Raw genomic sequence first — 27,196 nt, forward strand, 5'->3', positions numbered from 1 at the left:
TCTTCTAACCCCCCCCTCCCATTTGAACTACACCCTCTTCTAACCCCCCCTCCCATTTGAACTACACCCTCTTCTAACCCCCCCTCCCATTTGAACTACACCCTCTTCTAACCCCCCCCTCCCATTTGAACTACACCCTCTTCTAAAACCCCCCCCTACCAATTGAACTACACCCTCTTCTAACCCCACCCTCCCATTTGAACAACACCCTCTTCTAACCCCACCCTCCCATTTGAACTACACCCTCTTCTAACACCCCCCCTACCAATTGAACTACACCCTTTCTGAAGTGATATACTTATCTGCTCCCCCACACAATGTTCCACAAGCTTTTCAGTGTCCCCTGACATACACACTTGTGTTTTGATGCCAATAACCAAAGTAACAACCTCAAATAAAACACAGCATCTAAGGTAAGAAGTCCTATGTTCAGTCACAATTACATGTCAGGAGAATATTATTTTAGTAATAATATAAAAAAAATCTCTGTTCCAACTCCCCTGAAAACGAATCACAATTGGAGCCAGCAGGGGGCGGGTTCTCCAGGGGGTGGAGCCAGCAGGGGGTGGAGCCAGCAGGGGGTGGAGCCAGCAGGGGGTGGAGCCAGCAGGGGGTGGAGCCAGCAGGGGGGGGAGCCAGCAGGGGGTGGAGCCAGCAGGGGGTGGAGCCAGCAGGGGGTGGAGCCAGCAGGGGTGGAGCCAGCAGGGGGTGGAGCCAGCAGGGGGGGTGGAGCCAGCAGGGGGTGGGTTCTCCAGGGGGTGGAGCCAGCAGGGGGGGGAGTCTCCAAGGGGGGGGGGGGGGGGGGGGGGCAGAGGGCTTGGAGTAGGAGAAGAGCTGATATGCTAGTGCAGTCAGAGATATCAGTGCTTTGGTGACGAGTCTTACATCCTGTCCCCGAGTGACTCTCTCCTCCTCCTCCCCCCCCCCCCCCCCCCCACACACACACATGTAGGCAGCCAGTCCCTGTAGATGGCCCCTGGCTAGGAGTCTTTCAGCATGTTGATGCTGGCGAAGATCTTCAGGGCAGGACCCAGTTTGATGTTCATGGCGCTCATCAGGTGATCCTCCTTTAAGAGCAGCAGAGCCTGGCCGTCGATCTCCTGCGAGCGGAACTCCTCCGCGATCTCCTGGCAGCCTGGAGCGACAACCACAGCAGTCAGACCAGCACTAACTAACCCACACAACCACAGCAGTCAGACCAGCACTAACTAACCCACACAACCACAGCAGTCAGACCAGCACTAACTAACCACACAACCACAGCAGTCAGACCAGCACTAACTAACCCACACAACCACAGCAGTCAGACCAGCACTAACTAACCCACACAACCACAGCAGTCAGACCAGCACTAACTAACCTACACACAACCACAGCAGTCAGACCAGCACTAACTAACCCACACAACCACAGCAGTCAGACCAGCACTAACTAACCCACACAACCACAGCAGTCAGACCAGCACTAACTAACCCACACAACCACAGCAGTCAGACCAGCACTAACTAACCCACACAACCACAGCAGTCAGACCAGCACTAACTAACCTACACACAACCACAGCAGTCAGACCTGCACTAACTAACCTACACACAACCACAGCAGTCAGACCAGCACTAACTAACCTAACACACAACCACAGCAGTCAGACCAGCACTAACTAACCCACACAACCACAGCGGTCAGACCAGCACTAACTAACCCACACACAACCACAGCAGTCAGACCAGCACTAACTAACCCACACAACCACAGCAGTCAGACCAGCACTAACTAACCCACACACAACCACAGCAGTCAGACCAGCACTAACTAACCCAGTTAAAACTGCACTTCCAAGTCCTTGATTATCTGCAGCACGTACTACATGCATCATTTGCACGTCTCTGTGTAAAAACTAGTGGTGGGCATAGATTAATTTTTCTAGATTAATCTCACTGTAATTTTGGCGTTAATCTAGATTAAAATGGCTCATTTGAATTCTGCCGAAGGCATTCAGAATATGTGTGCTACCCAAATAATGACTAAAAGTAAGTCTTTGAGAACGGGTTTCTCAAGCCAGGTGGCGCATTAGACCAGGGGCTCATCTCCTGTTTCCAAAATGCATCACAAACTGCTTGAGAAAGCTTTTCTACTATGATAATTGGTGATGAAAATAAATTGTGTTCAATAAGATGTACTTGTGTTTATTAACTGTTTATTAGATTAGTTAGCTTGGCTGATAGAGCTGTGCTGACGGGCTTGCCTCGGTTGCACTCAAACATCGTAGTTTGACGACGACTCTTCCCCTGCGCTACATCAGTGCTTGGCCCGGCATCTTCCGCATTAGCTAAGGGATGCTTTGCGTTTAGGTGGTATTTGAGACTGGAAGAACTCCTACAGTAAACTAATTCCGCATAGCACAAGGTGCAAACAACCTTAGTCTTATCGAGGTTTCCATTGGGAAGCTTCTTAAAAATACATTTTCCCTGAAGAAAACCAGGCGGCTTCATAGCTGCATCCATGTTAGCACGTCACGTTTGATGTGATAATTTCATACACAAGGCATACACACAGGTTCGAAGACTCGTTCTCGCCCCCTACAGTGCAATTCGGCTAGGTATACATCCGCGCTAAAATATCAAGGTAAAAGTCATCATAGCTTGCGTAGTATAGACCCAGCTCCCAACCCAACTTTGAGAATAGATTAACGGCGATATTTTTTTTATCGCCGATAAGAGTCCGGCTGTTATCGGCGTTAACGCGCGTTAACGCCGATAACAGCCCACCACTAGTAAAAACATCTAAATGACCAAATGTAAATACTGAATGATCATACCTAATTGCTTAACGGGTTCGAAATGTGTGAAGGTTGGTGTGTGGACCGACCTGGCAGAGAGCGGATGAACTCGTACACCTCCCCCACCTTCCACTGGGTGGCGTCGGTGGGCATGAAGTGCTGAGAGAGGGGCGGCTCCCTGGGTTCCTGTTCAGAGCCCCTCCCTGCGGGGTGGTGTGTGGGGGGCTCCTGGGGGGGGCCCTGGGGGGGCCCAGAGCTGGCGGCCGACAGGGGGGAGGCGGGCGAGGGGGGCTCCTCGTCGCTGGACGTGTCTGAACAGGGGCTGGACTCCCCCTGGCTGGGCTGGGAGGGGAGGGGGGGGGGCCGCGGACCCCCGGGGGGGCTGGGAGGGTGTGGGGGACAGCTTCTGGAAGGACAACAGGGCAGATGGTCAGAGCTCGCTGGCTTACACCTGCGTGAGGACACAGGAAGTGGTACAGGAAGTAGATCCTACCTGCTTCTTGGCCTCCACGCTGGGACGGCCCACAGACCTCCTGCGCCAGCGATTGGTTGGTTTGCTCCTCTCTGGGCGGAACAGGCCCATCCTCTTAGTGCAGCCCACGTTGTACCTGTTCAGGTAGGAGAAGAAGATCACACGTCTTTCATGCAGGTAGGAGATTTATTGCAGTACGTTCTAATTTGTCTGTCGCTCTGGATAAAAGTTTCCGCTGAATGAATACAATTTAAATATTCAAAAATATTCAACACACAATGATTGAATAAGTTAATACACAATACAAAATGTGTTGAATAATCTATAACATTCTGACAGGACACTTGATGAGAGGCCAGGGAGCTGGACAGAGAGGCCAAGGGGGAGACAGAGAGGCCAAGGGGGAGACAGAGAGGCCAGGGGGGGGACAGAGAGGCCAGGGGGGAGACAGAGAGGCCAGGGGGGAGACAGAGAGGCCAGGGGGGGGACACAGAGGCCAGGGGGGCAGCGTACCTCTTGGCACAGACCATGGAGCAGAACCTCTTGGAGCCCTTGAACTTGTAGTTGAAGTCCACCCAGCCACAGTACTCACAGGTGAGCTTAGGAACATCTGCCTCCTCCTGCTCCTTCAGCTCTGAGCACACACACACACACACACACACACACACACACACACACGTTAGCATCAACACTGGCAAGTTGTACCTGAACAATGTAACATGTCAGAAGCCTACTGGAGTCAGCTAGCCAGCCAGCCAGTCAGGTCAGTTACCTCACCAGTCAGCCAGTCAGCCAGCCAGCCAACCAGTCAGCCAGCCAACCAGTCAGCCAGCCAGCCAGCCAGCCAGCCGACCAGTCAGTCAGCCAACCAGCCAGCCAGTCAGTCTCACCTTGGTCCTCTGCCTCAGAGTCGGTGCTGTTGTCAGGGTTACTGCCGGGGGTCTTGTCAGGGTCAGAGGAGAGCTGGTCCTTCTTGGGGCTGTCTACCAGGAGGGGGAACCGCTCAATCTGGACAACAACAACAACAACATCAATTTCACATCATCATAAACATTAACACCAACCACAGCAATATCAACAACTATACCACAAATATCCACAATAACATCTACAATAATATCAACCACAACATTAACAATAAACAGAACAGCGATATCACAAACATCAACAATAACATAAACACCAGCAGCAACACTATCGTCATTGGAAGGTAGGAGTGGAACAAGCACTGTGTAGTGTCTGACAGTCCCATGCCCCACCTCAGGAGGGGAACAGGAACCACAACCAGCCACTAGGGGGCAGTGTGTTTAGACTGTTTTGACTGCATGCTCTTATGGTTCTTCCCTTTGGCACTTTGGTTTTTCACAATGCTTCATGTTTTGGCTACCTTCAATGTTTTGGGGCTATCTTGTTGTTATGATCAGTGACCTATGCACTTTTGTAAAGCTCTGTCTTGGAAGTCGCTTTGGATAAAAGTGTCTGCTAAATGAATACATGTAAATGTGTCCCCAGACAAACGCCTCAATCTGCATGTGTTCTTATCTACAATAATCCTACTGGAAATGTGATTATGATGCTCATCTGAGGGCTCTCTGTGCAGATATCTGACACGCCCTGGCACCACCCTGATGGTGCACAGCTGACGCCCCCTCCGTCAGGTCTACACCCGGTACACGGTAACGTGAGCCAGTAACCCGTGTGAGCCCAGGAAGAAGCCAGGAGGTAACTAGGAAGCAGCTGTCAAGCTGGCAAAAACAGTCCCGTGTAGGAAAATTATGTGTTTGTTTCAAGTAGTATACCCCTCAGGGCATACACACACACACACACACACACACACACACACACACACACACACACACACACACACACACACACACACACAGGACAGTGACAGCTTGTTTACTCCTTCGTAATGGCCGCCCCTCTGAGAGCTGTAGCACTCACGGGGAACGGCTCAGCCCCCTCCTGGATGACGAAGCCCTCGATGACGTGTGTGAGGACCTGGGGCTTGACGATGGCCTGCGGGGGCTTGTTCTCTCCGTTCTGCGGCGCGCTTCCCGCCACCACAGGCGCCACCTCGCTCTCGTTTCCGGAGGTCATGTTCGTCGGAGGAGAGGGCGTTCCAGGTGATGGGGTCGAGCTCACGCGCTTGGTCGAAGCTGCGCTCTCCGCCGGAGCTGAGTCACAAACAGACAGGTAAACAAACGGAGTTAAGATCCACAAAACGTGTTCACGACTCTGTCACTGCGGGACCTACTGTCAAACCGGAGTTGTTCCTAGTTGCGTAATTGTGGGAGTCAATTATGCAAGGAAATCATGGATATCTAATCCCCCCCACCCCTTCAAATTATGTTGTGGTGTATTACCGCGTAAGGTTATTTTATTGTGTAGGTTAGGATTTGAGAAGATTGTTTACTGTTATCATAACAAGATACTGACAAATACCTGGGCGCAAAGGAGTCGATCTGCGCTTTCAAGAACAAGCATGTTTATGCGGCGAGCGCCAAAGGTTACATTAGGTTTGTAGTTCAGCATCTTGCTCATATAGCAAACAATAAGTGAACTAGTTTACATAAATCTGCCGAAATACAATTCATCCGTTTAACGAGTTGCTCAACAATCAAACAAAAAACGCACGCTGACATCCATCTTGTAAACAAAGTCGTTAAAAGCGGGTTCTTTTCTACACATTAGCCCAAAGCTCCGCTAAAAGACTCACAAAGGTCTGCTTCCGTACCCACTCTAAAAGCTTTCGCTTATAGAGAAAGATTAAGAATTGGCTCACCAAAACTTTCTCTGTCGCTTCCCTTAAGCTTGTTATCCAATTTATTTTTTACTCCCACACAAAAATGCTAAATCTGCGCGACTCTTTGAAAGAGGCTCGAATCGCACGCCTCTCAACGGCAATGGAGGGCTGACAAACGGCTCGACAATGTGCGATTCTCGCTCAGAGCTGCCGTGTGTCACGGTTTAAAGACAGGCGGTGCACTCTGGGCAGCATGAGAGAAGCACCGCCTACTCTCTCCCCCTGGACACTAATACAGGCTCCTCTTAACAACATACATTACACTCCTGTAATGTTCACTAATTCAGTTCGGGCTCAAGTTTTAATTATGAACACAGTTGGATGGTTTCTGACTTCCTAATATATCATACTCATGCAGAATATGAGTATCAGTTAATTGTCTTCATGTTATCTAGGTAAAAGTGAATGGCCTTAAAAAAGAGAAATGTAGGATTAGTAATTATTGTCTTGTTAAATATTCTTCTGGCCAAATTATTTAATTGATCATTCAATTATATAGGTGAGTTAATTCATTGGAAAGCAATTACAAGTAGCACAAAGTAACCATGGAGACCATATGAAGGGAGTCAGGTGGCTGAGCGGTTAGGGAATTGGGCTAGTGATCTGAAGGTTGCCAGTTCGATTCCGGCCGTGCAAAATGACGTTGTGTCCTTGGGCAAGGCACTTCACCTTACTTGCCTTGGGGGAATGTCCCTGTACTTACTGTAAGTCGCTCTGGATAAGAGCGTCTGCTAAATGACTAAATGTAAATGTATATCAGCCACCCGAGTTACCATGGAACTTGGTGATCAGTAATGTCACCACATTCACCCCAACACCGGCAAAAACAAAAAAGCTGTTTTATTTATTTATATTTACATCAGAAATATACCCTAGGAACCAGGGTGGCAGAATGGGGTGTTGGGTGGTTGGAGCAGATCCCATTGTGCAACGCACGGTTTCCACTAACAAGAAGGACAAATCTGACACTGAAGATTTTCCACAAGAAAACTCAACATGGCTGAACCGACACAGTGCTAAACTACCAGCAACTCTGTTCTCTTGCGTGTGCAGCTCAGAGCAATCTGATCAACTTTTAACATCTTTCTAGAGAGGAGGAGGACACAGGAGGAGGAGAGAGGAGGAGGAGAGAGGAGGAGAGAGGAGGAGTGGACAGGAGGAGGAGACAGGAGGAGTGGACAGGAGGAGGAGACAGGAGGAGGAGACAGGAGGAGACATGAGGAGGAGAGAGGAGGAGTGGACAGGAGGAGGAGACATGAGGAGGAGACAGGAGGAGGAGAGAGGAGGAGGAGACAGGAGGAGGAGACAGGAGGAGGAGAGAGGAGGAGGAGACAGGAGGAGGAGACAGGAGGAGGAGACAGGAGGAGGAGAGAGGAGGAGGAGACAGGAGGAGTGGACAGGAGGAGTGGACAGGAGGAGGAGAGAGGAGGAGGGGGAGACAGGTGTGTTTGAGTCAAGGTGTCTAAACTCCAAATAGCAAATGCATCCCATCAGGAAAAAATGCTTCTGGCGATAGCGTGACCACGGCAACTGAAGTAAAAAGAGGGGCGGGGCTACTACCTGACGGGAGGCTAGTGGGCGTGGCCATGGGGGTGGAGGTGGGCGTGGCAGGGGCGGGCTTCAGAGGCTCGGAAGGCTTGGCGACCGGTGAGGGAGAGGGGGCGGGGCTCTGCTGGGCAGCAGGGGGCGGAGTTTCTCTAACCACCAATGAGGTGGGCTTGTCTTTGCTGTCCTGATCCAATCGGGACACCTGGGGGGGAGAGAGAGAGAGAGGTTAAAACAGAGCGAAAGACAGAGAATGAAAGCAAGAGAGAGGAGGAGATAGAGTGAGAGAGAAAGAGGAGATAGAGAAAGGTAGAAAAAGAGAAGAAGAGAACTTGAATTCACTCAAACACATTAACAACAGTCATATAAACACAACTCTTTTTCTCAACACATTGTTCCATTCTGGCCCCCGGGCCCCCTCCGTACCTGGCCCCTGACCTGCGAGGCGGTGGGCTGGATCTGGAGGTTGATGGGGGTGAGCTGGACGGGCTGGGCCTTGGCCTGGCTGAGGGTGAGGCTGGGGTGGAGCGTGTGGTGGGGGCTGATGGTGGAGTGGAAGATGGTGGCCTGGTGGCTGGCCGGTGGGGCCTGGTGGCTGGCCGGTGGGGCCTGGTGGCTGGCTGGTGGGGCCTGGTGGCTGGCTGGTGGGGCCTGGGGAGGGCCGGGCGGCCGGGGCAGCACGGGGCCGGGGGTGTGGAGGTGAGGCTGGATGGAGGCTGTTTGGAGGCTGAGAGGAGCCCTCTGAGGAACGTGGCTCTGCTGCTTGTGGTGGATCACCAGGGAGTGGGGCTGGATCTGGGTGTAGGCTGGAGGACACACACACACAATGTAGAGTCAGTGAAGAGATCCTTCTAACCCACTTGTTTCTCGTGGGATAAACCACAGACCCCAGAGCAGGCCAGCTGGCTGCCTATCAACCTGAGGAACACTGCAGGCCAACACTGGGCCTGCTCCAGATCCTGCCAACTGTCACAGCAAACCATGTGGGAATCACCTAAGAAACAAAAGCAGAAACCGACTCCACAACAGAGAAGCCGGTGTATGAAAGGAGCGCTGCTGTTTCTCTTCGCTAGCGGGCGTTGTTGACAGAACGCAGCATTAAGAGCGTGTTGAAAAGCCCACATCAGAGTTCTGAAGCAGTCATTACTCACTAGCATCCAACTCAGACTAGCTCGTCAGCGCCTGTCAGCTCTGGAGCAAACACACCGTCCACCCAGGAACAGAGCTGCCTCCAGCCCAGCCCAGCCTCCTCCTCTGGGGTCAGGCCAGCCGGGCCCTGGCCTCTACGGAGGACAGCTCTGTATAATCACAGCTAGGGGCAGACACAGGGAGGGGAGGAGAGAGGATTCATGACTTACTGACTGTAGTCAAGGGTGAGTCAGTGGGAGACTGCTACTCTGCTACCTCAACACACACACCTCCCCTGGGAAACCCAGAGGGCCTGCTGAGTCACCTTCACTGCTCCGTAACAAGACGGGCTTCTCTCAGACTGCTCCCCAGAGAGGGTCCTGAACACAGCTCCGCCCACGAGCCCACTCCGGCAGCAGTGACACTGGGAGAAGCAGGGCTCTGGTTCTTTAGGGGGGCCAGCCTACAGGGCAAGCCCCCCTCTCAGGCTCCTTTGTGGGAAAGCCGGGCCGGGCCGCATGTGCTGGAGGGTGTTTTGGGTGTGGGGGAGGAGACCACTGCCTCCCCCCAGAAGAGCTGGGAGGTTTCCATCCAGCCAGCCTCCTCAACCCTGGGATCTGCAGGGGAGGGGTTTCACATGTGGGGACACAGGACTCACAGGCAACCCAACTTATGGTTAACATAAACCGGATACAAGAAGCAGCCCTCACTACTCCAACTCACAGCTTTCTCAGAGCCCTAATGAGGAACAGAGAAAAAAGGAGAGAGAGATAGACGTCTTGCAGAGGAGAGAAGGAAAGGGGGAGGAAGAGGGGGTCATTCTCCCTCAAGGCCGTGGGATGGGGAGAAGAATGAGTCAGCCCATCCCTCCCACACACTCACACTTCCTATGGAGTGTGTGTGTGTAGCAGGATGTCTACAGGACAGGGCTGTGTGTGTGTGTGTGTGGGGGGGGGGGGGGGGGTGGGGCAGGCCCTGGAAAATCCCTGAGTTTCCAGTCAGTCTCTGGCTGCTCCTGCTGCCGTCCTCATCTCCTGAGAACCTCCATTCTGGTCACCAGACAGCAACAGACAGGACGTAACCAAGCCTCCTCAAGCCTCAGACACAGGAGAATGTAGCCTACCTTACCCTCACCCTGACTACCTAACAGGGCAAGTACATCCAGTATCAAGCTGGGTGTAGAGGGGTGCAGAGAGGTTTAAAGGGGTCTAGAGAGGTGTAGGAGGGTGTAGGAGGGGTGCATAGAGGGGTAAGAGGGTGCAGGGAGGTGTAGGAGGGTTGCAGAGCCTCCCCTCCATCAGACAGGAGGATGAAAACAACACAGAACACGAGAGCAGATGCTCCAGGCTGGTCCCCTGGAGACACGAAGCTCCGCTGCCCCCCCCCCCCCCTCCTCCTCCTCCTGAAAGCTCTACCACCCAACAGACAGGAACACTGTTCTGTGGACCAGGGTACCACCACTGCTGACTTAGCTGGCTGGCTGAGTGACTTGGCTAGCTGGGCCAGTTCCCTCCCTGGTCCCACTTCTCTGGGAAGAGAGCTCCACACATCTCCGGGGCACACCTGTCCCTCACGACCGCTACCATGGCAACCCTGGGTAATTATGAGAGCGCATGTGGCCAGCTTCAGGCTCCGCCCCTGCCTGAGTCCATTACTGGCTCCTGGGCACACACCCCTCCTACCTGCTGCATGGCAGACAGACAGGCACACACACCCCTCCTACCTGCTGCATGGCAGACAGACAGGCACACACACCCACACACAAAACAAAGTCGTCCCAACACACATCTGTTCTTCAGCTGGTACACTCACTCCTGCTGGAACTCCAGCTGCAGTGTCAGACAGCCTGCCCTTCACAGCTTCTGGTTTACTAAGCCACTGGGATGTTCTGCACCGAACCCTAACTCTCTCCCACATACACACACACACACACACACACATCACACCGCCAACACAACTCACTTCCTTTTCTCCACATCTATCCATCCCTTTTGCAAACTCTCCACCTCCCCCCCCATCCCCCTTCCTCCCTCCTCGCATTCTCTCTGATTCTACCTCTCCCCTCTCTCTCCTCTGCTCGTGTGTCTGGTCATGGATGGGTAACCCAGCAGGTTCAGACATGCAGACCTCAGCAGGTAACAGCCTTCACACAGCGCCTGTTAACACCTCATAGTACACACACACACACACACACACACAACAGTACCCAGGCAACACTGCTCTTCTATGGATGTTGTTAGCTGCTGCTACATTGTTGACTGGAAACTTGTCTTAATCATGTCCAGATGACACTGTCATTTGGTTCATGATACATTAAACCCCCGGGACACAATCATGGTGTCTTACACGGCGCTCTGCTGCCCTCTAGTGCATACTCCAGGAACCTTGGAGAGTACAACCAGTGTACTACCGAGTGTGTACTACCATGGGGACCAGCATCAGTGTGTGCTACCTAGCGTGTGCTACCTAGCGTGTGCTACCTAGCGTGTGCTACCTAGCGTGTGCTACCTAGCGTGTGCTACCTAGCGTGTGCTACCTAGTGTGTGCTAGCCGCCCTTAGGGTTATACACACCTGGAGCGATGAGAGCAGAGCCCCTCCCCACAGTCACACTGCGGCTCATGTTCAGGGCACGCCCCTCCGCCGCCACCACCGCCTCCCCCTTCCGACCCCCATCGTAGAGGGGTGCGGACGCGCCGGGCTTCCCCCCTGGCCCCCCGGGGGCCCCCTGGCTGGGGGTCTTGGGGGGGGCGGAGGGCTGGATGGGGGCTGGGATCTGCTTCAGGCTGAGGGCTTGCAGGCCCGGGGGGCCCGGGGGGCCCTGGGGGCCGCGGAGGGCCATGTTCTGGACCTGGATGGAGGAGACAGGAAACACTGTCTGCTGCTGGTGTGGAGATGAGCAGCGTGAACACTCATACAATTTCTGATACAGTTTAGTTCTATAAAGTTAAACAATTTAAACCTTTCAAAACTTTATTTTCAAAAATAGTTTTTTCCTTCCCCCCCTCGACACTTTTTCTGAAAAAATAATTGTTACAAACTTTGTCCAAAATATTCTCAACCTTTCTAAACTTTCTCAACTTAAAATATACAAAAAAATGTACAAAGTTTTTTCTCAAAAGGTTTGTTAGAACCTAAAACAAATCGAGAAAAAAAAATATTTCACACAGTGAATGGAGGGGAAAACAGAGTAAAGCAGAGCAGAGCACAGTCCTCATCAAGTACTCATCAATGCTGAAAACTTTTTGGTAAACTTCTTTCACCCCTTCAAAACTTTTTTTCCAAAACATGTTTTCAACCTTTCTAAAGTTTTTGTACAAACATATATTTTTTTACCTTTTTAAACCCACATATGAAGACACAAAAAGTTTCAATTTGTTTCAGAAAAAGTTTGTTACAAACTTTGTCCAAAATATTTTTGTAACCTATGAAAAAATGAAAAATATCAACGATATTTCACACAGTGAAAGAAGGAAAACAGAGTAAAGAGCAGAGCACAGTAGAGCACAGTCCTCATCAATGATGCCATCAAATAATATGATTTTACCTTTTTTTTTTTTCTCGAAACAAACAGAAAACCTTTTTGCTAAAATATTTGAACCGTTTCAGTTTTTTCTCTATTGCCCTCTATTACATACTCTAGGTACTACAACAATAGATCAGAGCTACATTCAGTTCGAGCGTGTGGTAGCTGGTACTTTAATGTTCTGTCCCTGAAGTGTTCCACCTCACAGACTGTGAATACCTGAGACAGTGCTAGTCATTCTAATGTAAACCTGCCTGTGACATGCTGTGTGGTGCTAGTCCTTCTAATGTAAACCTGCCTGTGACATGCTGTGTGGTGCTAGTCCTTCTAATGTAACCCTGCCTGTGACATGCTGTGTGGTGCTAGTCCTTCTAATGTAAACCTGCCTGTGACATGCTGTGTGGTGATAGTCCTTCTAATGTAAACCTGCCTGTGACATGCTGTGTGGTGCTAGTCCTTCTAATGTAACCCTGCTTGTGACATGCTGTGTGGTGCTAGTCCTTCTAATGTAAACCTGCCTGTGACATGCTGTGTGGTGCTAGTCCTTCTAATGTAACCCTGCCTGTGACATGCTGTGTGGTGCTAGTCCTTCTAATGTAACCCTGCCTGTGACATGCTGTGTGGTGCTAGTCCTTCTAATGTAAACCTGCCTGTGTGACATGCTGTGTGGTGCTAGTCCTTCTAATGTAACCCTGCCTGTGACATGCTGTGTGGTGCTAGTCCTTCTAACGTAAACCTGCCTGTGACATGCTGTGTGGTGCTAGTCCTTCTAATGTAACCCTGCCTGTGACATGCTGTGTGGTGCTAGTCCTTCTAATGTAAACCTGCCTGTGACATGCTGTGTGGTGATAGTCCTTCTAATGTAAACCTGCCTGTGACATGCTGTGTGGTGCTAGTCCTTCTAATGTAAACCTGCCTGTGACATGCTGTGTGGTGCTAGTCCTTCTAATGTAAACCTGCCTGTGACATGCTGTGTGGTGCTAGTCCTTCTAATGTAAACCTGCCTGTGACATGCTGTGTGGTGCTAGTCCTTCTAATGTAAACCTGCCTGTGACATGCTGTGTGGTGATAGTCCTTCTAATGTAACCCTGCCTGTGACATGCTGTGTGGTGATAGTCCTTCTAACGTAAACCTGCCTGTGACATGCTGTGTGGTGCTAGTCCTTCTAACGTAAACCTGCCTGTGACATGCTGTGTGGTGCTAGTCCTTCTAATGTAAACCTGCCTGTGATATGCTGTGTGGTGATAGTCCTTCTAACGTAAACCTGCCTGTGACATGCTGTGTGGTGCTAGTCCTTCTAATGTAAACCTGCCTGTGACATGCTGTGTGGTGCTAGTCCTTCTAATGTAAACCTGCCTGTGACATGCTGTGTGGTGATAGTCCTTCTAACGTAAACCTGCCTGTGACATGCTGTGTGGTGCTAGTCCTTCTAATGTAAACCTGCCTGTGACATGCTGTGTGGTGCTAGTCCTTCTAACGTAAACCTGCCTGTGACATGCTGTGTGGTGATAGTCCTTCTAACGTAAACCTGCCTGTGACATGCTGTGTGGTGCTAGTCCTTCTAATGTAAACCTGCCTGTGACATGCTGTGTGGTGATAGTCCTTCTAACGTAAACCTGCCTGTGACATGCTGTGTGGTGCTAGTCCTTCTAATGTAAACCTGCCTGTGACATGCTGTGTGGTGCTAGTCCTTCTAATGTAAACCTGCCTGTGACATGCTGTGTGGTGCTAGTCCTTCTAATGTAAACCTGCCTGTGACATGCTGTGTGGTGCTAGTCCTTCTAATGTAAACCTGCCTGTGACATGCTGTGTGGTGCTAGTCCTTCTAATGTAAACCTGCCTGTGACATGCTGTGTGGTGCTAGTCCTTCTAATGTAAACCTGCCTGTGACATGCTGTGTGGTGCTAGTCCTTCTAATGTAAACCTGCCTGTGACATGCTGTGTGGTGCTAGTCCTTCTAATGTAAACCTGCCTGTGACATGCTGTGTGGTGCTAGTCCTTCTAATGTAAACCTGCCTGTGACATGCTGTGTGGTGCTAGTCCTTCTAATGTAAACCTGCCTGTGACATGCTGTGTGGTGCTAGTCCTTCTAACGTAAACCTGCCTGTGACATGCTGTGTGGTGCTAGTCCTTCTAATGTAAACCTGCCTGTGACATGCTGTGTGGTGCTAGTCCTTCTAATGTAAACCTGCCTGTGACATGCTGTGTGGTGCTAGTCCTTCTAATGTAAACCTGCCTGTGACATGCTGTGTGGTGCTAGTCCTTCTAATGTAAACCTGCCTGTGACATGCTGTGTGGTGCTAGTCCTTCTAATGTAAACCTGCCTGTGACATGCTGTGTGGTGATAGTCCTTCTAATGTAAACCTGCCTGTGACATGCTGTGTGGTGATAGTCCTTCTAATGTAAACCTGCCTGTGTGACATGCTGTGTGGTGCTAGTCCTTCTAACGTAAACCTGCCTGTGACATGCTGTGTGGTGCTAGTCCTTCTAATGTAACCCTGCCTGTGACATGCTGTGTGGTGCTAGTCCTTCTAATGTAAACCTGCCTGTGACATGCTGTGTGGTGATAGTCCTTCTAATGTAAACCTGCCTGTGACATGCTGTGTGGTGCTAGTCCTTCTAATATAAACCTGCCTGTGACATGCTGTGTGGTGCTAGTCCTTCTAATGTAACCCTGCCTGTGACATGCTGTGTGGTGCTAGTCCTTCTAATGTAAACCTGCCTGTGACATGCTGTGTGGTGCTAGTCCTTCTAATGTAAACCTGCCTGTGACATGCTGTGTGGTGCTAGTCCTTCTAATGTAACCCTGCCTGTGACATGCTGTGTGGTGCTAGTCCTTCTAATGTAAACCTGCCTGTGACATGCTGTGTGGTGCTAGTCCTTCTAATGTAAACCTGCCTGTGTGACATGCTGTGTGGTGCTAGTCCTTCTAATGTAAACCTGCCTGTGACATGCTGTGTGGTGCTAGTCCTTCTAATGTAAACCTGCCTGTGTGACATGCTGTGTGGTGCTAGTCCTTCTAATGTAAACCTGCCTGTGACATGCTGTGTGGTGCTAGTCCTTCTAATATAAACCTGCCTGTGACATGCTGTGTGGTGCTAGTCCTTCTAATGTAAACCTGCCTGTGACATGCTGTGTGGTGCTAGTCCTTCTAATATAAACCTGCCTGTGACATGCTGTGTGGTGCTAGTCCTTCTAATGTAAACCTGCCTGTGACATGCTGTGTGGTGCTAGTCCTTCTAATGTAAACCTGCCTGTGACATGCTGTGTGGTGCTAGTCCTTCTAATGTAACCCTGCCTGTGACATGCTGTGTGGTGCTAGTCCTTCTAATGTAAACCTGCCTGTGACATGCTGTGTGGTGCTAGTCCTTCTAATGTAAACCTGCCTGTGACATGCTGTGTGGTGCTAGTCCTTCTAACGTAAACCTGCTTGTGACATGCTGTGTGGTGCTAGTCCTTCTAATGTAACCCTGCCTGTGACATGCTGTGTGGTGCTAGTCCTTCTAATGTAAACCTGCTTGTGACATGCTGTGTGGTGCTAGTCCTTCTAATGTAAACCTGCCTGTGACATGCTGTGTGGTGCTAGTCCTTCTAATGTAAACCTGCCTGTGACATGCTGTGTGGTGTTAGTCCTTCTAATATAAACCTGCCTGTGACATGCTGTGTGGTGATAGTCCTTCTAATATAAACCTGCCTGTAACATGCTCTGTGGTGCTAGTCCTTCTAATGTAAACCTGCCTGTGACATGCTGTGTGGTGATAGTCCTTCTAATATAAACCTGCCTGTGACATGCTGTGTGGTGATAGTCCTTCTAATATAAACCTGCCTGTGACATGCTGTGTGGTGCTAGTCCTTCTAACGTAAACCTGCCTGTGACATGCTGTGTGGTGATAGTCCTTCTAATATAAACCTGCCTGTGACATGCTGTGTGGTGATAGTCCTTCTAATATAAACCTGCCTGTGACATGCTGTGTGGTGATAGTCCTTCTAATATAAACCTGCCTGTGACATGCTGTGTGGTGCTAGTCCTTCTAATATAAACCTGCCTGTGACATGCTGTGTGGTGATAGTCCTTCTAATGTAAACCTGCCTGTGACATGCTGTGTGGTGCTAGTCCTTCTAATGTAAACCTGCCTGTGTGACATGCTGTGTGGTGCTAGTCCTTCTAACGTAACCCTGCCTGTGACATGCTGTGTGGTGCTAGTCCTTCTAATATAAACCTGCCTGTGTGACATGCTGTGTGGTGCTAGTCCTTCTAATGTAAACCTGCCTGTGACATGCTGTGTGGTGCTAGTCCTTCTCATGTAAACCTGCCTGTGACATGCTGTGTGGTGCTAGTCCTTCTAATGTAAACCTGCCTGTGACATGCTGTGTGGTGATAGTCCTTCTAATGTAAACCTGCCTGTGACATGCTGTGTGGTGCTAGTCCTTCTAATGTAAACCTGCCTGTGACATGCTGTGTGGTGATAGTCCTTCTAATATAAACCTGCCTGTGACATGCTGTGTGGTGATAGTCCTTCTAATGTAAACCTGCCTGTGACATGCTGTGTGGTGCTAGTCCTTCTAATGTAAACCTGCCTGTGACATGCTGTGTGGTGATAGTCCTTCTAATGTAAACCTGCCTGTGACATGCTGTGTGGTGCTAGTCCTTCTAACGTAAACCTGCCTGTGACATGCTGTGTGGTGATAGTCCTTCTAATGTAAACCTGCCTGTGACATGCTGTGTGGTGCTAGTCCTTCTAATGTAAACCTGCCTGTGACATGCTGTGTGGTGCTAGTCCTTCTAATGTAAACCTGCCTGTGACATGCTGTGTGGTGTTAGTCCTTCTAATGTAAACCTGCCTGTGACATGCTGTGTGGTGCTAGTCCTTCTAATGTAACCCTGCTTGTGACATGCTGTGTGGTGCTAGTCCTTCTAATGTAAACCTGCCTGTGACATGCTGTGTGGTGCTAGTCCTTCTAATGTAAACCTGCCTGTGACATGCTGTGTGGTGATAGTCCTTCTAATATAAACCTGCCTGTGACATGCTGTGTGGTGATAGTCCTTCTAATGTAAACCTGCCTGTGACATGCTGTGTGGTGCTAGTCCTTCTAATGTAAACCTGCCTGTGACATGCTGTGTGGTGATAGTCCTTCTAATGTAAACCTGCCTGTGACATGCTGTGTGGTGCTAGTCCTTCTAACGTAAACCTGCCTGTGACATGCTGTGTGGTGATAGTCCTTCTAATGTAAACCTGCCTGTGACATGCTGTGTGGTGCTAGTCCTTCTAATGTAAACCTGCCTGTGACATGCTGTGTGGTGCTAGTCCTTCTAATGTAAACCTGCCTGTGACATGCTGTGTGGTGTTAGTCCTTCTAATGTAAACCTGCCTGTGACATGCTGTGTGGTGCTAGTCCTTCTAATATAAACCTGCCTGTGACATGCTGTGTGGTGCTAGTCCTTCTAATGTAAACCTGCTTGTGACATGCTGTGTGGTGCTAGTCCTTCTAATATAAACCTGCCTGTGACATGCTGTGTGGTGCTAGTCCTTCTAATGTAACCCTGCCTGTGGTATAGAGTGGTATAAACAGTTTAATCTACAGAGTGGTATAAACAGTTTAATCTACAGAGTGGTATAAACAGTTTAATCTACAGAGTGGTATAAACAGTTTAATCTACAGAGTGGTATAAACAGTTTAATCTACAGAGTGGTATAAACAGTTTGATCAGTTTAAGGTTAAAGCTACCTGGGAAGAGGCCGCCTGACTGGAGCTCTCTGATTGGACAGCAGTGACGGTGGCAGTGGGGGTGAAGATGAGCTGGGGGGAGAGGGGTACAGCCCGGCCCAGAGTCCTGGCCACCTGGACCAGGTTATTCTGCTGAGCCTGGGAACACAGCACAGAGCACACGGTCCTCAGATACACACACACACACACACACACAGTCCTCAGATACACACACACACGGTCCTCAGATACACACACGGTCCTCAGATACACACACGGTCCTCAGATACACACACGGTCCTCAGATACACACACGGTCCTCAGATACACACACACACAGTACTCAGACACACAGCACCAGAGCACTCACACACACCACTAAGAAAGCATGATGTGTGTGTACATGAGTATTTGTCTGTTTATCGACGTATGTTTATCTATGTGTGCATTCTTGTGAGTGTGTGTACCATCTGTGCCCGCAGGTACATGTGAGTGTGTGTGTACCATCTGTGCCCGCAGGTACATGTGGGCCTGGCTGGCGAAGGTGGGGCTGGACTGAGGTCCCAGAAGCACGGCCTGCTGGGAAATGGTGGCGGGGGAGGAGCTAACGCCCTGGGCACGACTGATGAGCTGAGCGGCCGGGGAGGGGGAGAGGTTGATCTGGGGGGAGAGAGAGGGAGGTGGTTAAGAGATGGGGAGAGAGAGAAACAGGAGAGAGAGAGACATGAGAGGAGAGAGACAAACAGGAGAGGAGAGAGAGAGAGACAGGAGAGGAGAGAGACAAACAGGAGAGGAGAGAGAGAGAGACAGGAGAGGAGAGAGACAAACAGGAGAGGAGAGAGAGAGAGACAGGAGAGGAGAGAGACAGACAGGAGAGGAGAGAGAGAGAGACAGGAGAGGAGAGAGAGAGGAGAGGAGAGAGAGACAGACAGGAGAGGAGAGAGAGAGGAGAGGAGAGAGAGACAGACAGGAGAGGAGAGAGAGAGGAGAGGAGAGAGAGAGACAGGAGAGGAGAGAGACAGACAGGAGAGGAGAGAGAGAGAGGAGAGAGAGACAGACAGGAGAGGAGAGAGAGAGGAGAGGAGAGAGAGACAGACAGGAGAGGAGAGAGACAGACAGGAGAGGAGAGAGACAGACAGGAGAGGAGAGAGACAGACAGGAGGAGAGAGACAGACATGAGAGAGAGAGACAGGAGGAGAGAGACAATAGAGGAGAGGAGAGAGAGAGACAGGAGATGGAGAGAGAGAGAGACAGGAGACAGGAGAGAGAGAGACAAGAGACAGTAGAGAGAGAGACAGGAGACAGTAGAGAAAGAGACAGGAGAGGAGATAGAGAGAGAGAGACAGGAGAGGAGAGACAGGAGATAGAGAGAGAGAGACAGGAGAGGAGAGACAGGAGATAGGAGAGAGAGAGAGAGACAGGAGATAGAGACAATAGAGGAGAGGAGAGAGAGAGACAGGAGACAGTAGAGAGAGAGACAAAAGACAGGAGAGAGAGAGAGAGAGACAGGAGAGGAGAGACAGGAGATAGAGAGACAGGAGATAGAGAGACAGGAGAGGAGATAGAGAGACAGGAGTGGAGAGAGAGAGACAGGAGTGGAGATAGAGAGAGAGAGACAGGAGAGAGAGAGAGAGACAGGAGAGGAGATAGAGAGACAGGAGTGGAGATAGAGAGAGAGAGACAGGAGAGAGAGAGAGAGACAGGAGAGGAGATAGAGATAGAGAGACAGGAGTGGAGAGAGAGAGACAGGAGTGGAGATAGAGAGAGAGAGACAGGAGAGAGAGAGAGAGAGACAGGAGAGGAGATAGAGAGAGAGAGACAGGAGAGAGAGAGACAGGAGTGGAGATAGAGAGAGAGAGACAGGAGAGAGAGAGAGAGACAGGAGAGGAGATAGAGAGAGAGAGACAGGAGAGAGAGAGAGAGACAGGAGTGGAGATAGAGAGAGAGAGAGAGACAGGAGAGGAGATAGAGAGAGAGAGAGAGACAGGAGTGGAGATAGAGAGAGAGAGACAGGAGAGAGAGAGAGAGAGACAGGAGAGGAGATAGAGAGAGAGAGACAGGAGAGAGAGAGAGAGACAGGAGTGGAGATAGAGAGAGAGAGACAGGAGAGAGAGAGAGAGACAGGAGAGGAGATAGAGAGAGAGAGACAGGAGAGAGAGAGAGAGACAGGAGAGGAGATAGAGAGAGAGAGACAGGAGAGGAGAGACTCACGGTGCCAGCTGCAGCTCCAGGCTGGAGAGCTGATCCTCCGTTGTGCTGAGTGGAGCTCTGTCTGCCTGCTGCTAGACTGGCCTGGCAACACACACCACAACACTTACTAAGGACTTCTGGGTGTCTGAGTGTGTGGTGTGTTTATGTGTGTGTGTGTGTGTGTGACCTGCTGTGCTGCGGCCAGACTCTGCAGGCTGTGTTGCTGCTGCAGCGCTGCTGTCTGCAGCATGAGGTGCTGCTGCTGGGCGGCATACATCTGCTGCAGGTACTGAGCTGCTGAGCTGGGCCCCCTGTGGAGAGCCTGCTGAATCACCTGGGGCGGGGGAGGGAGGGAGGGCAGGGGGAGAAGAGGAGGTGGGGGGAGGGAGGGAGGGCGGGGGGAGAAGAGGAGGTGGGGGAGGGAAATGGGGTTGAAGAGAGACAAAATAAAAATGAATTTAAAACAAAAGCAAATCTGCATTAGCTGCAACCAGGTTACCCATGCAGCGAATCTGCATTAGCTGCAACCAGGTTACCCATGCAGCGAATCTGCATTAGCTGCAACTAGGTTACCCATGCAGCGAATCTGCATTAGCTGCAACCAGGTTACCCATGCAGCGAATCTGCATTAGCTGCAACCAGGTTACCCATGCAGCGAATCTGCATTAGCTGCAACCAGGTTACTCATGCAATACTTGTTGAGTGAGCGAGCTGCAGCAACAGTAGGTACCTTTAAGGGCAACACGTACTAACAAAACACCTCCTATTTATATATCTTTTAGATATCTTTTAGTTAGGTGGCTTCCCTAATACTAACAACCGCAATCACGCTAAGCGGTGTCAGGACAATTATTGACGGTGGTTATGAACTGAGTAACTGGACGCAGGTCCTGGCCTGTCTTCGTTGTGACAGTTAGCTCCAAGCAGACTCGGAGGTTACTGTGTGTTCGTATGGAGAGAACACGCACTACCTACCAGCACCACCAGGGGGCAGTAGCATAGCAGCACAATGGATAACAAATTAAAGTGTGTTACCGTGTTTGTTATATATATATATATATATTTGTGTGTGTGTGTGTGTGTGTGTGTGTATACATGTGTATGTGTCTTTGTCCCCAGGTGAGGTCTTACCTGAACAGTCTGCCGGTCAGAGATGCCGCTGTACACGGAGATCTGGGAGACCTGCCTCCCTGCTCCCCCAGGAGCCCCACTCACCACCACCCCACCCTGGGCTGAGGAGGGGGTGGAGGGGCTGGGGGAGGTGGTCGTGGTGGAGGTGGTGGAGGAGGTGGCCCCAATGGCGGTGGAGGCTGCAGCCCCCTGGTCACTATCCATGGTGCCCTCTCCCCTTCTCACCCTGGAGCCCCTACTGCCCTTCTGTATGGCTCTCCTGTACCTGCAGGGGGACAGCGGGGAGGTCAGAGGGAGTCCAGATTATTCTGAAGGAATTCTGGCACAAGAACTGGTTCCAGAACCCTACCACAAGACCCCAGACCCAGAAGACTGGGTGACAACCCTAGGACTATTATATATGAAGCCTATTTTAGCAGGAGAGAGGCCAGATATTCGAGCCCTCAGCTGAATAAATCCATTGAGGTTCGTTTTGTTATTCCAATGCCTACCGGAGATGTGAAATCTAATTTGAGGGGCCTGTTTAAATAAACCGTGTTTTCCCCATCAGGCTCTGATTACAAGCACACGTTGCCTCTACCCCAAAGGTTTGGCTTCATTAATACCAGCCTGCTGTTTGAGCCCACCTATCCCTGCTCTCCATGAGGAGGGGGAGGGGTCAGAGACCAAGTGCTCACAGCTCACCAGACAGGTCCTGCAACACAGGCCTACTCCCCTGCCACCAGTACGCAGGCCCATCATGAGGATTTGAACCATGGCGAGGATGGGAGGGAGGGAGGGATAAGGGAGAGAGAGATAGAGGGAGGGGGGGAGGTTGAAGGGAGGGGGAGAGAGAGAGACAGAGGAGGAGAGAGAGAGGGAGGAGGGAAGTTAGTGAGCGTGAGGTGGAGGTTGAGTGTTTGGATAGGGGGTTTGAATGAGACTGAGGCTGGGGGGGGGGGGGTGTGATGGTGTAATGAAATAAGGAGAGCCAATCTCCTCCCCCTCCAGCCTGTAAACATCAGTCCTGCTCTGCAGCAAGCACTATGGCACACAATATATCTACAGGAGTACACAGAGCAGTTTATTATATAGTCACACTCATCTACAGAGACAATAGTATAGACCAGACAATCCCAATCTTTTCCCCTTTGCGGCCCACTTGCATTGCTCAAATATTTTTTAGGCCGCCCAACATATCCGTTCACTTAATTCGCACTTATCACGTGTTTACCAACACCTGGAGCTAAACAGTTTCACGGCTAAAATCATTTGAGTGATCAAAGAAGACAAAGTGTCCACACTCACCCCACACTCACCCCACACTCACCCCACACTCACCCCACACTCACCCCCACACTCACCCCCACACTCACCCCCACACTCACCCCCACACTCACCCCCACACTCACCCCCCACTCACCCCCCACTCACCCCCCACTCACCCCACACTCACCCCACACTCACCCCCACACTCACCCCACACTCACCCCCACTCACCCACACTCACCCCACACTCACCCCACACTCACCCCACACTCACCCCACACTCACCCCACACTCACCCCACACTCACCCCCACACTCACCCCCACACTCACCCCACGCTCACCCCACGCTCATCCTCATGCTACCACACACACCTGATCTGTTGAGAGAAACCTGAGCTGGTCCGGTGAAAGGACTGAGGCGAAGCTGGCACACACTAAGGATGTAAACAGAGTTAACAGACACACACACACGTAGACTCAGCCTCGACCTATACCTAGCTGGTAGGAGTGAGATCTCTGAAACTGAAGACTTGCTATGACAGCACCACTCAGTCCTGCAGTATTGATGTCCTGGAGAGGATCAATCATACAACCATCACACCACTCTCCCTGTCTCTCTCCCTGTCTCTCTCCCTGTCTCTCTCCCTGTCTCTCTCCCTGTCTCTCTCCCTGTCTCTCTCCCTGTCTCTCTCCCTGTCTCTCTCCCTGTCTCTCTCTCCCCCTCACAGTCTTTCACCTTGTCTCTCTCTCTCCCTGTGTGTGTGTCTGTTGACAGCTGACAGGCTACAGTGAGCTAGCTGCTAGCAGGAGCCTCCTTCACCTAACAAGGCTGTGGTCTCGACCCCTGATGATGACACACAGTAAATAAAGGAAACCCTTAGCTGCAGTCCCATCCACAGATCAATAGATCAGAGTGGTGTGCACTGATGGGTTTAAAAAGCCAGACTATAAACACATAGGAACAGAAGGAGGAATAGAGAGAGAGACGGGGAGAGGGAGCCAGAGAATGACAGAGAGGGGACAGGAGAGTGTGAAAGTAGAGAGGGGTGATGGTGAAGACGGGCATGAAGTACCTCCTCCCCAGCATGTCCTACCTGCTCCCCAGCGTGTCCTACCTCCTCCCCAGCGTGTCCTACCTCCTCCCCAGCGTGTCCTACCTCCTCCCCAGCGTGTCCTACCTCCTCCCCAGCGTGTCCTACCTCCTCCCCAGCGTGTCCTACCTGCTCCCCAGCGTGTCCTACCTCCTCCCCAGCGTGTCCTACCTCCTGCGGCCCCCCCAGCGTGTCCTACCTGCTCCCCAGCGTGTCCTACCTCCTCCCCAGCGTGTCCTACCTCCTCCCCAGCGTGTCCTACCTGCTCCCCAGCGTGTCCTACCTCCTCCCCAGCGTGTTCTACCTCCTGCGGCCCCCCCAGCGTGTCCTACCTGCTCCCCAGCGTGTCCTACCTGCTCCCCAGCGTGTCCTACCTCCTCCCCAGCGTGTCCTACCTGCTCCCCAGCGTGTCCTACCTCCTCCCCAGCGTGTCCTACCTGCTCCCCAGCGTGTCCTACCTCCTCCCCAGCGTGTCCTACCTCCTCCCCAGCGTGTCCTACCTGCTCCCCAGCGTGTCCTACCTGCTCCCCAGCGTGTCCTACCTCCTCCCCAGCGTGTCCTACCTGCTCCCCAGCGTGTCCTACCTGCTCCCCAGCGTGTCCTACCTGCTCCCCAGCGTGTCCTACCTGCTCCCCAGCGTGTCCTACCTCCTGCGGCCCCCCCAGCGTGTCCTCTCCGCAGGGCCGTGGTGCCCCATCCCCCGGGAAGCTGCTGATCGACGCTGCTCTTTGTCTCCCTCTCTGCCTGGACCCCCGTGCGTCAGAGAGAGAGAGGGAGAGAGAGTGCCTGTGAGAATGTGTATGTGAGAGAGTGTATATGTGAGAGTGTTTGAGAGAGTGCATATGTGAGAGAGTATGTTTGAAAGAGTATATGTGAGTGTGTTTGAGAGAGAGAGAAACAGAGAGACAGAGACAGAGTGTGTGTGATGTATCCAAACCCTATCCCCTCTGCCTCCACTCACCCTCCAGTCTGCTCCCAGACCCAGCAACCCACCAACCAGGACGCAGCCTCCTGATTAGGTGGTATCCTAGCGACAGCCAACGGGGCGCCTATGGAATCCCCCAACAGTGCTGCATGCTGATTGGCTGGCAGGAGCCTCCCTAATGAAGATGATGGTAATGGTAATGATTTTACGCTCCTCTCTCCCCCTCCTCTCCATCCCCCCTCATCTCTCTCCCCTCCCCCGCATGAATTCAGGATTTGGTATTTAATGCAGCCACTGTAGAAAACCGGGGCCATTATCTAGGATCACCAAAACAACCCAAACCCCATTCTGTCACAACCCTCCACCTGTGTACTGAGCCTCATGGTCTACATTAGAAACAAACAGCTGACACAGTATATAGGTTTTTACATCTATTCCTCTTCTTCTTGTGACCCGGCTGTGCTCACGCACCCTGCCCAGGACCGTCCTGCCTGCACCCTGCCCAGGACCCTCCTGCACGCACCCTGCCCAGGACCCTCCTGCACGCACCCTGCCCAGGACCCTCCTGCACGCACCCTGCCCAGGACCCTCCTGCACGCACCCTGCCCAGGACCCTCCTGCCTGCACCCTGCCCAGGACCCTCCTGCACGCACCCTGCCCAGGACCCTCCTGCCTGCACCCTGCCCAGGACCCTCCTGCACGCACCCTGCCCAGGACCCTCCTGCCTGCACCCTGCCCAGGACCCTCCTGCACGCACCCTGGACCCTCCTGCACGCACCCTGGACCCTCCTGCACGCACCCTGCCCAGGACCCTCCTGCACGCACCCTGCCCAGGACCCTCCTGCACGCACCCTGCCCAGGACCCTCCTGCACGCACCCTGGACCCTCCTGCACGCACCCTGGACCCTCCTGCACGCACCCTGCCCAGGACCCTCCTGCCTGCACCCTGCCCAGGACCCTCCTGCACGCACCCAGGACCCTCCTGCACGCACCCTGGACCCTCCTGCACGCACCCTGCCCAGGACCGTCCTGCACGCACCCTGCCCAGGACCGTCCTGCACGCACCCTGCCCAGGACCCTCCTGCCTGCACCCAGGACCCTCCTGCACGCACCCTGGACCCTCCTGCCTCGGCTGGGACTCAAACACCGCCGGCTCACAGAGCCACAGCTTCCCTCCTCCGTTCTGAAAACGCACCCGAGAGGCTACTGAACTCAGAGATGAGCGTTTAGCGGCGGCCACAGTGAGCTGACAGGGCAGGAGGTCTCTCCGTCTGGGAGGGGATGTGTCCCTCAGAGAGGTGCAGCCAGACCCCAGACCAGACCCAGCACCTGCCTGGGGCAGGCTGTATATATGGCGCAGCCTAGGCGTGAAGCTCATTGATTATCATCTCTGCATTAGCATATAGATTAGCTGAAGACCAGAGAATGAGCTAACATCTGTCTGGAGGGTTGGACGTAGGGAGAGGGAGGAGGAGAAGGGGGGAGAGGGAGGAGGGGGGAGAGGGAGGAGGGGGGAGAGGGAGGAGGAGGAGGGGGGAGAGGGAGGAGGGGGGAGAGGGAGGAGGAGGAGGAGAAGGGGGGAGAGGGAGGAGGGGGGAGAGGGAGGAGGAGGAGGAGAAGGGGGAGGAGGAACTAGAAGGGAGTGAGAGGAGGAGGAATGAGAATCATGAGGCTGTAATAAATGATTGAGATGGCTTTGTCTCTCATGGAGTCTGATGATCTCCATGTACACACATACGTGTACACACACACACACACACAGATACAGAGCAGACACAGACAGCAGAACAAGGTCACCAACAGTTAGCCCTGCTGTCCAACACTACGAAGCATGCCTTCATCTCCATATGCTCTACTGATTCATTCCAGCCGTGTTTGGAACGGGCTCTTGTGAGGCGCAGAAAACGCTCATCCATATTTAGAACGCTCAGAGTTCAGCATGCACTCCCGCTGAGACGGTTCTGGCAGGAGATTCTCTACCAATCAAAAGATTGGAATATTCTGCCTCACAAAACAACCCCAGCCTCACCAAAGACTGAAATATGGGCTGGTCTGGGCTAGCTGGCTGGTCTGGGCTAGCTGGCTGGTCTGGGCTAGCTGGCTGGCTGGTCTGGGCTAGCTGGCTGGTCTGGGCTAGCTGGCAGGCTGGTCTGGGCTAGCTGGCTGGTCTGGGCTAGCTGGCTGGTCTGGGCTAGCGGGCTGAGCGGCTAGGCAAGCTAGTAAGAGAGAGACAGAGAGAGACAACAGACAGACAGACAGACGTTGAGACAGCGGAAGAGAGGAAACGAGTAAGTGAGATGATAGTGAAAGATGAGAGTGAGAGTGAGAGTGCATGAGAGACAGTAGGAGAGAGAGAGTAAAAGATGCTGAGATCGGGAGGGAGAGACAGAATGAGTGTGGGAGTTTATGGTGGTCAACTCAGCTTGTGTTACAAAACAAACACTGTAAGCAATAATACCTACTGGAGAGTGTGTGAGAATAAGTGTGTGTGTGTGTGCGTGCGTGACTGTTGTGTGTGTGTTGTGTGTGAGAGTGTTGTGCGTGTGTGAGTGTTGCGTGTGTGTGAGTGTTGCGTGTGTGTGAGTGTTGCGTGGGTACATCCACACTTGTAATCTGTCCCACACTTGCACCTACAGCCCAGGGGGTACAG

General features: G+C 52.1%; 1 protein-coding gene across 1 annotated transcript; it reads right to left on the reverse strand.

Moving 5' to 3' along the window:
- Positions 1-901: 901 nt before the first annotated feature.
- On the reverse strand, positions 902-23,077 carry phc2b (polyhomeotic homolog 2b (Drosophila)). The gene is given in 16 exon segments (XM_062473639.1): positions 902-1,135; positions 2,869-3,130; positions 3,132-3,185; positions 3,273-3,387; positions 3,765-3,885; positions 4,142-4,259; positions 5,196-5,428; positions 7,618-7,807; positions 8,029-8,408; positions 11,303-11,579; positions 17,982-18,119; positions 18,465-18,620; positions 20,172-20,252; positions 20,338-20,484; positions 21,282-21,546; positions 22,903-23,077. Coding segments are annotated over 15 exon segments (2,631 nt in total). The 5' UTR covers positions 21,486-21,546; positions 22,903-23,077; the 3' UTR covers positions 902-980.
- Positions 23,078-27,196: the final 4,119 nt, after the last annotated feature.

The sequence above is a fragment of the Osmerus eperlanus genome, chromosome 1 (genome assembly GCF_963692335.1).
Source record: "Osmerus eperlanus chromosome 1, fOsmEpe2.1, whole genome shotgun sequence".
Taxonomy (NCBI): Eukaryota; Metazoa; Chordata; class Actinopteri; order Osmeriformes; family Osmeridae; genus Osmerus; species Osmerus eperlanus.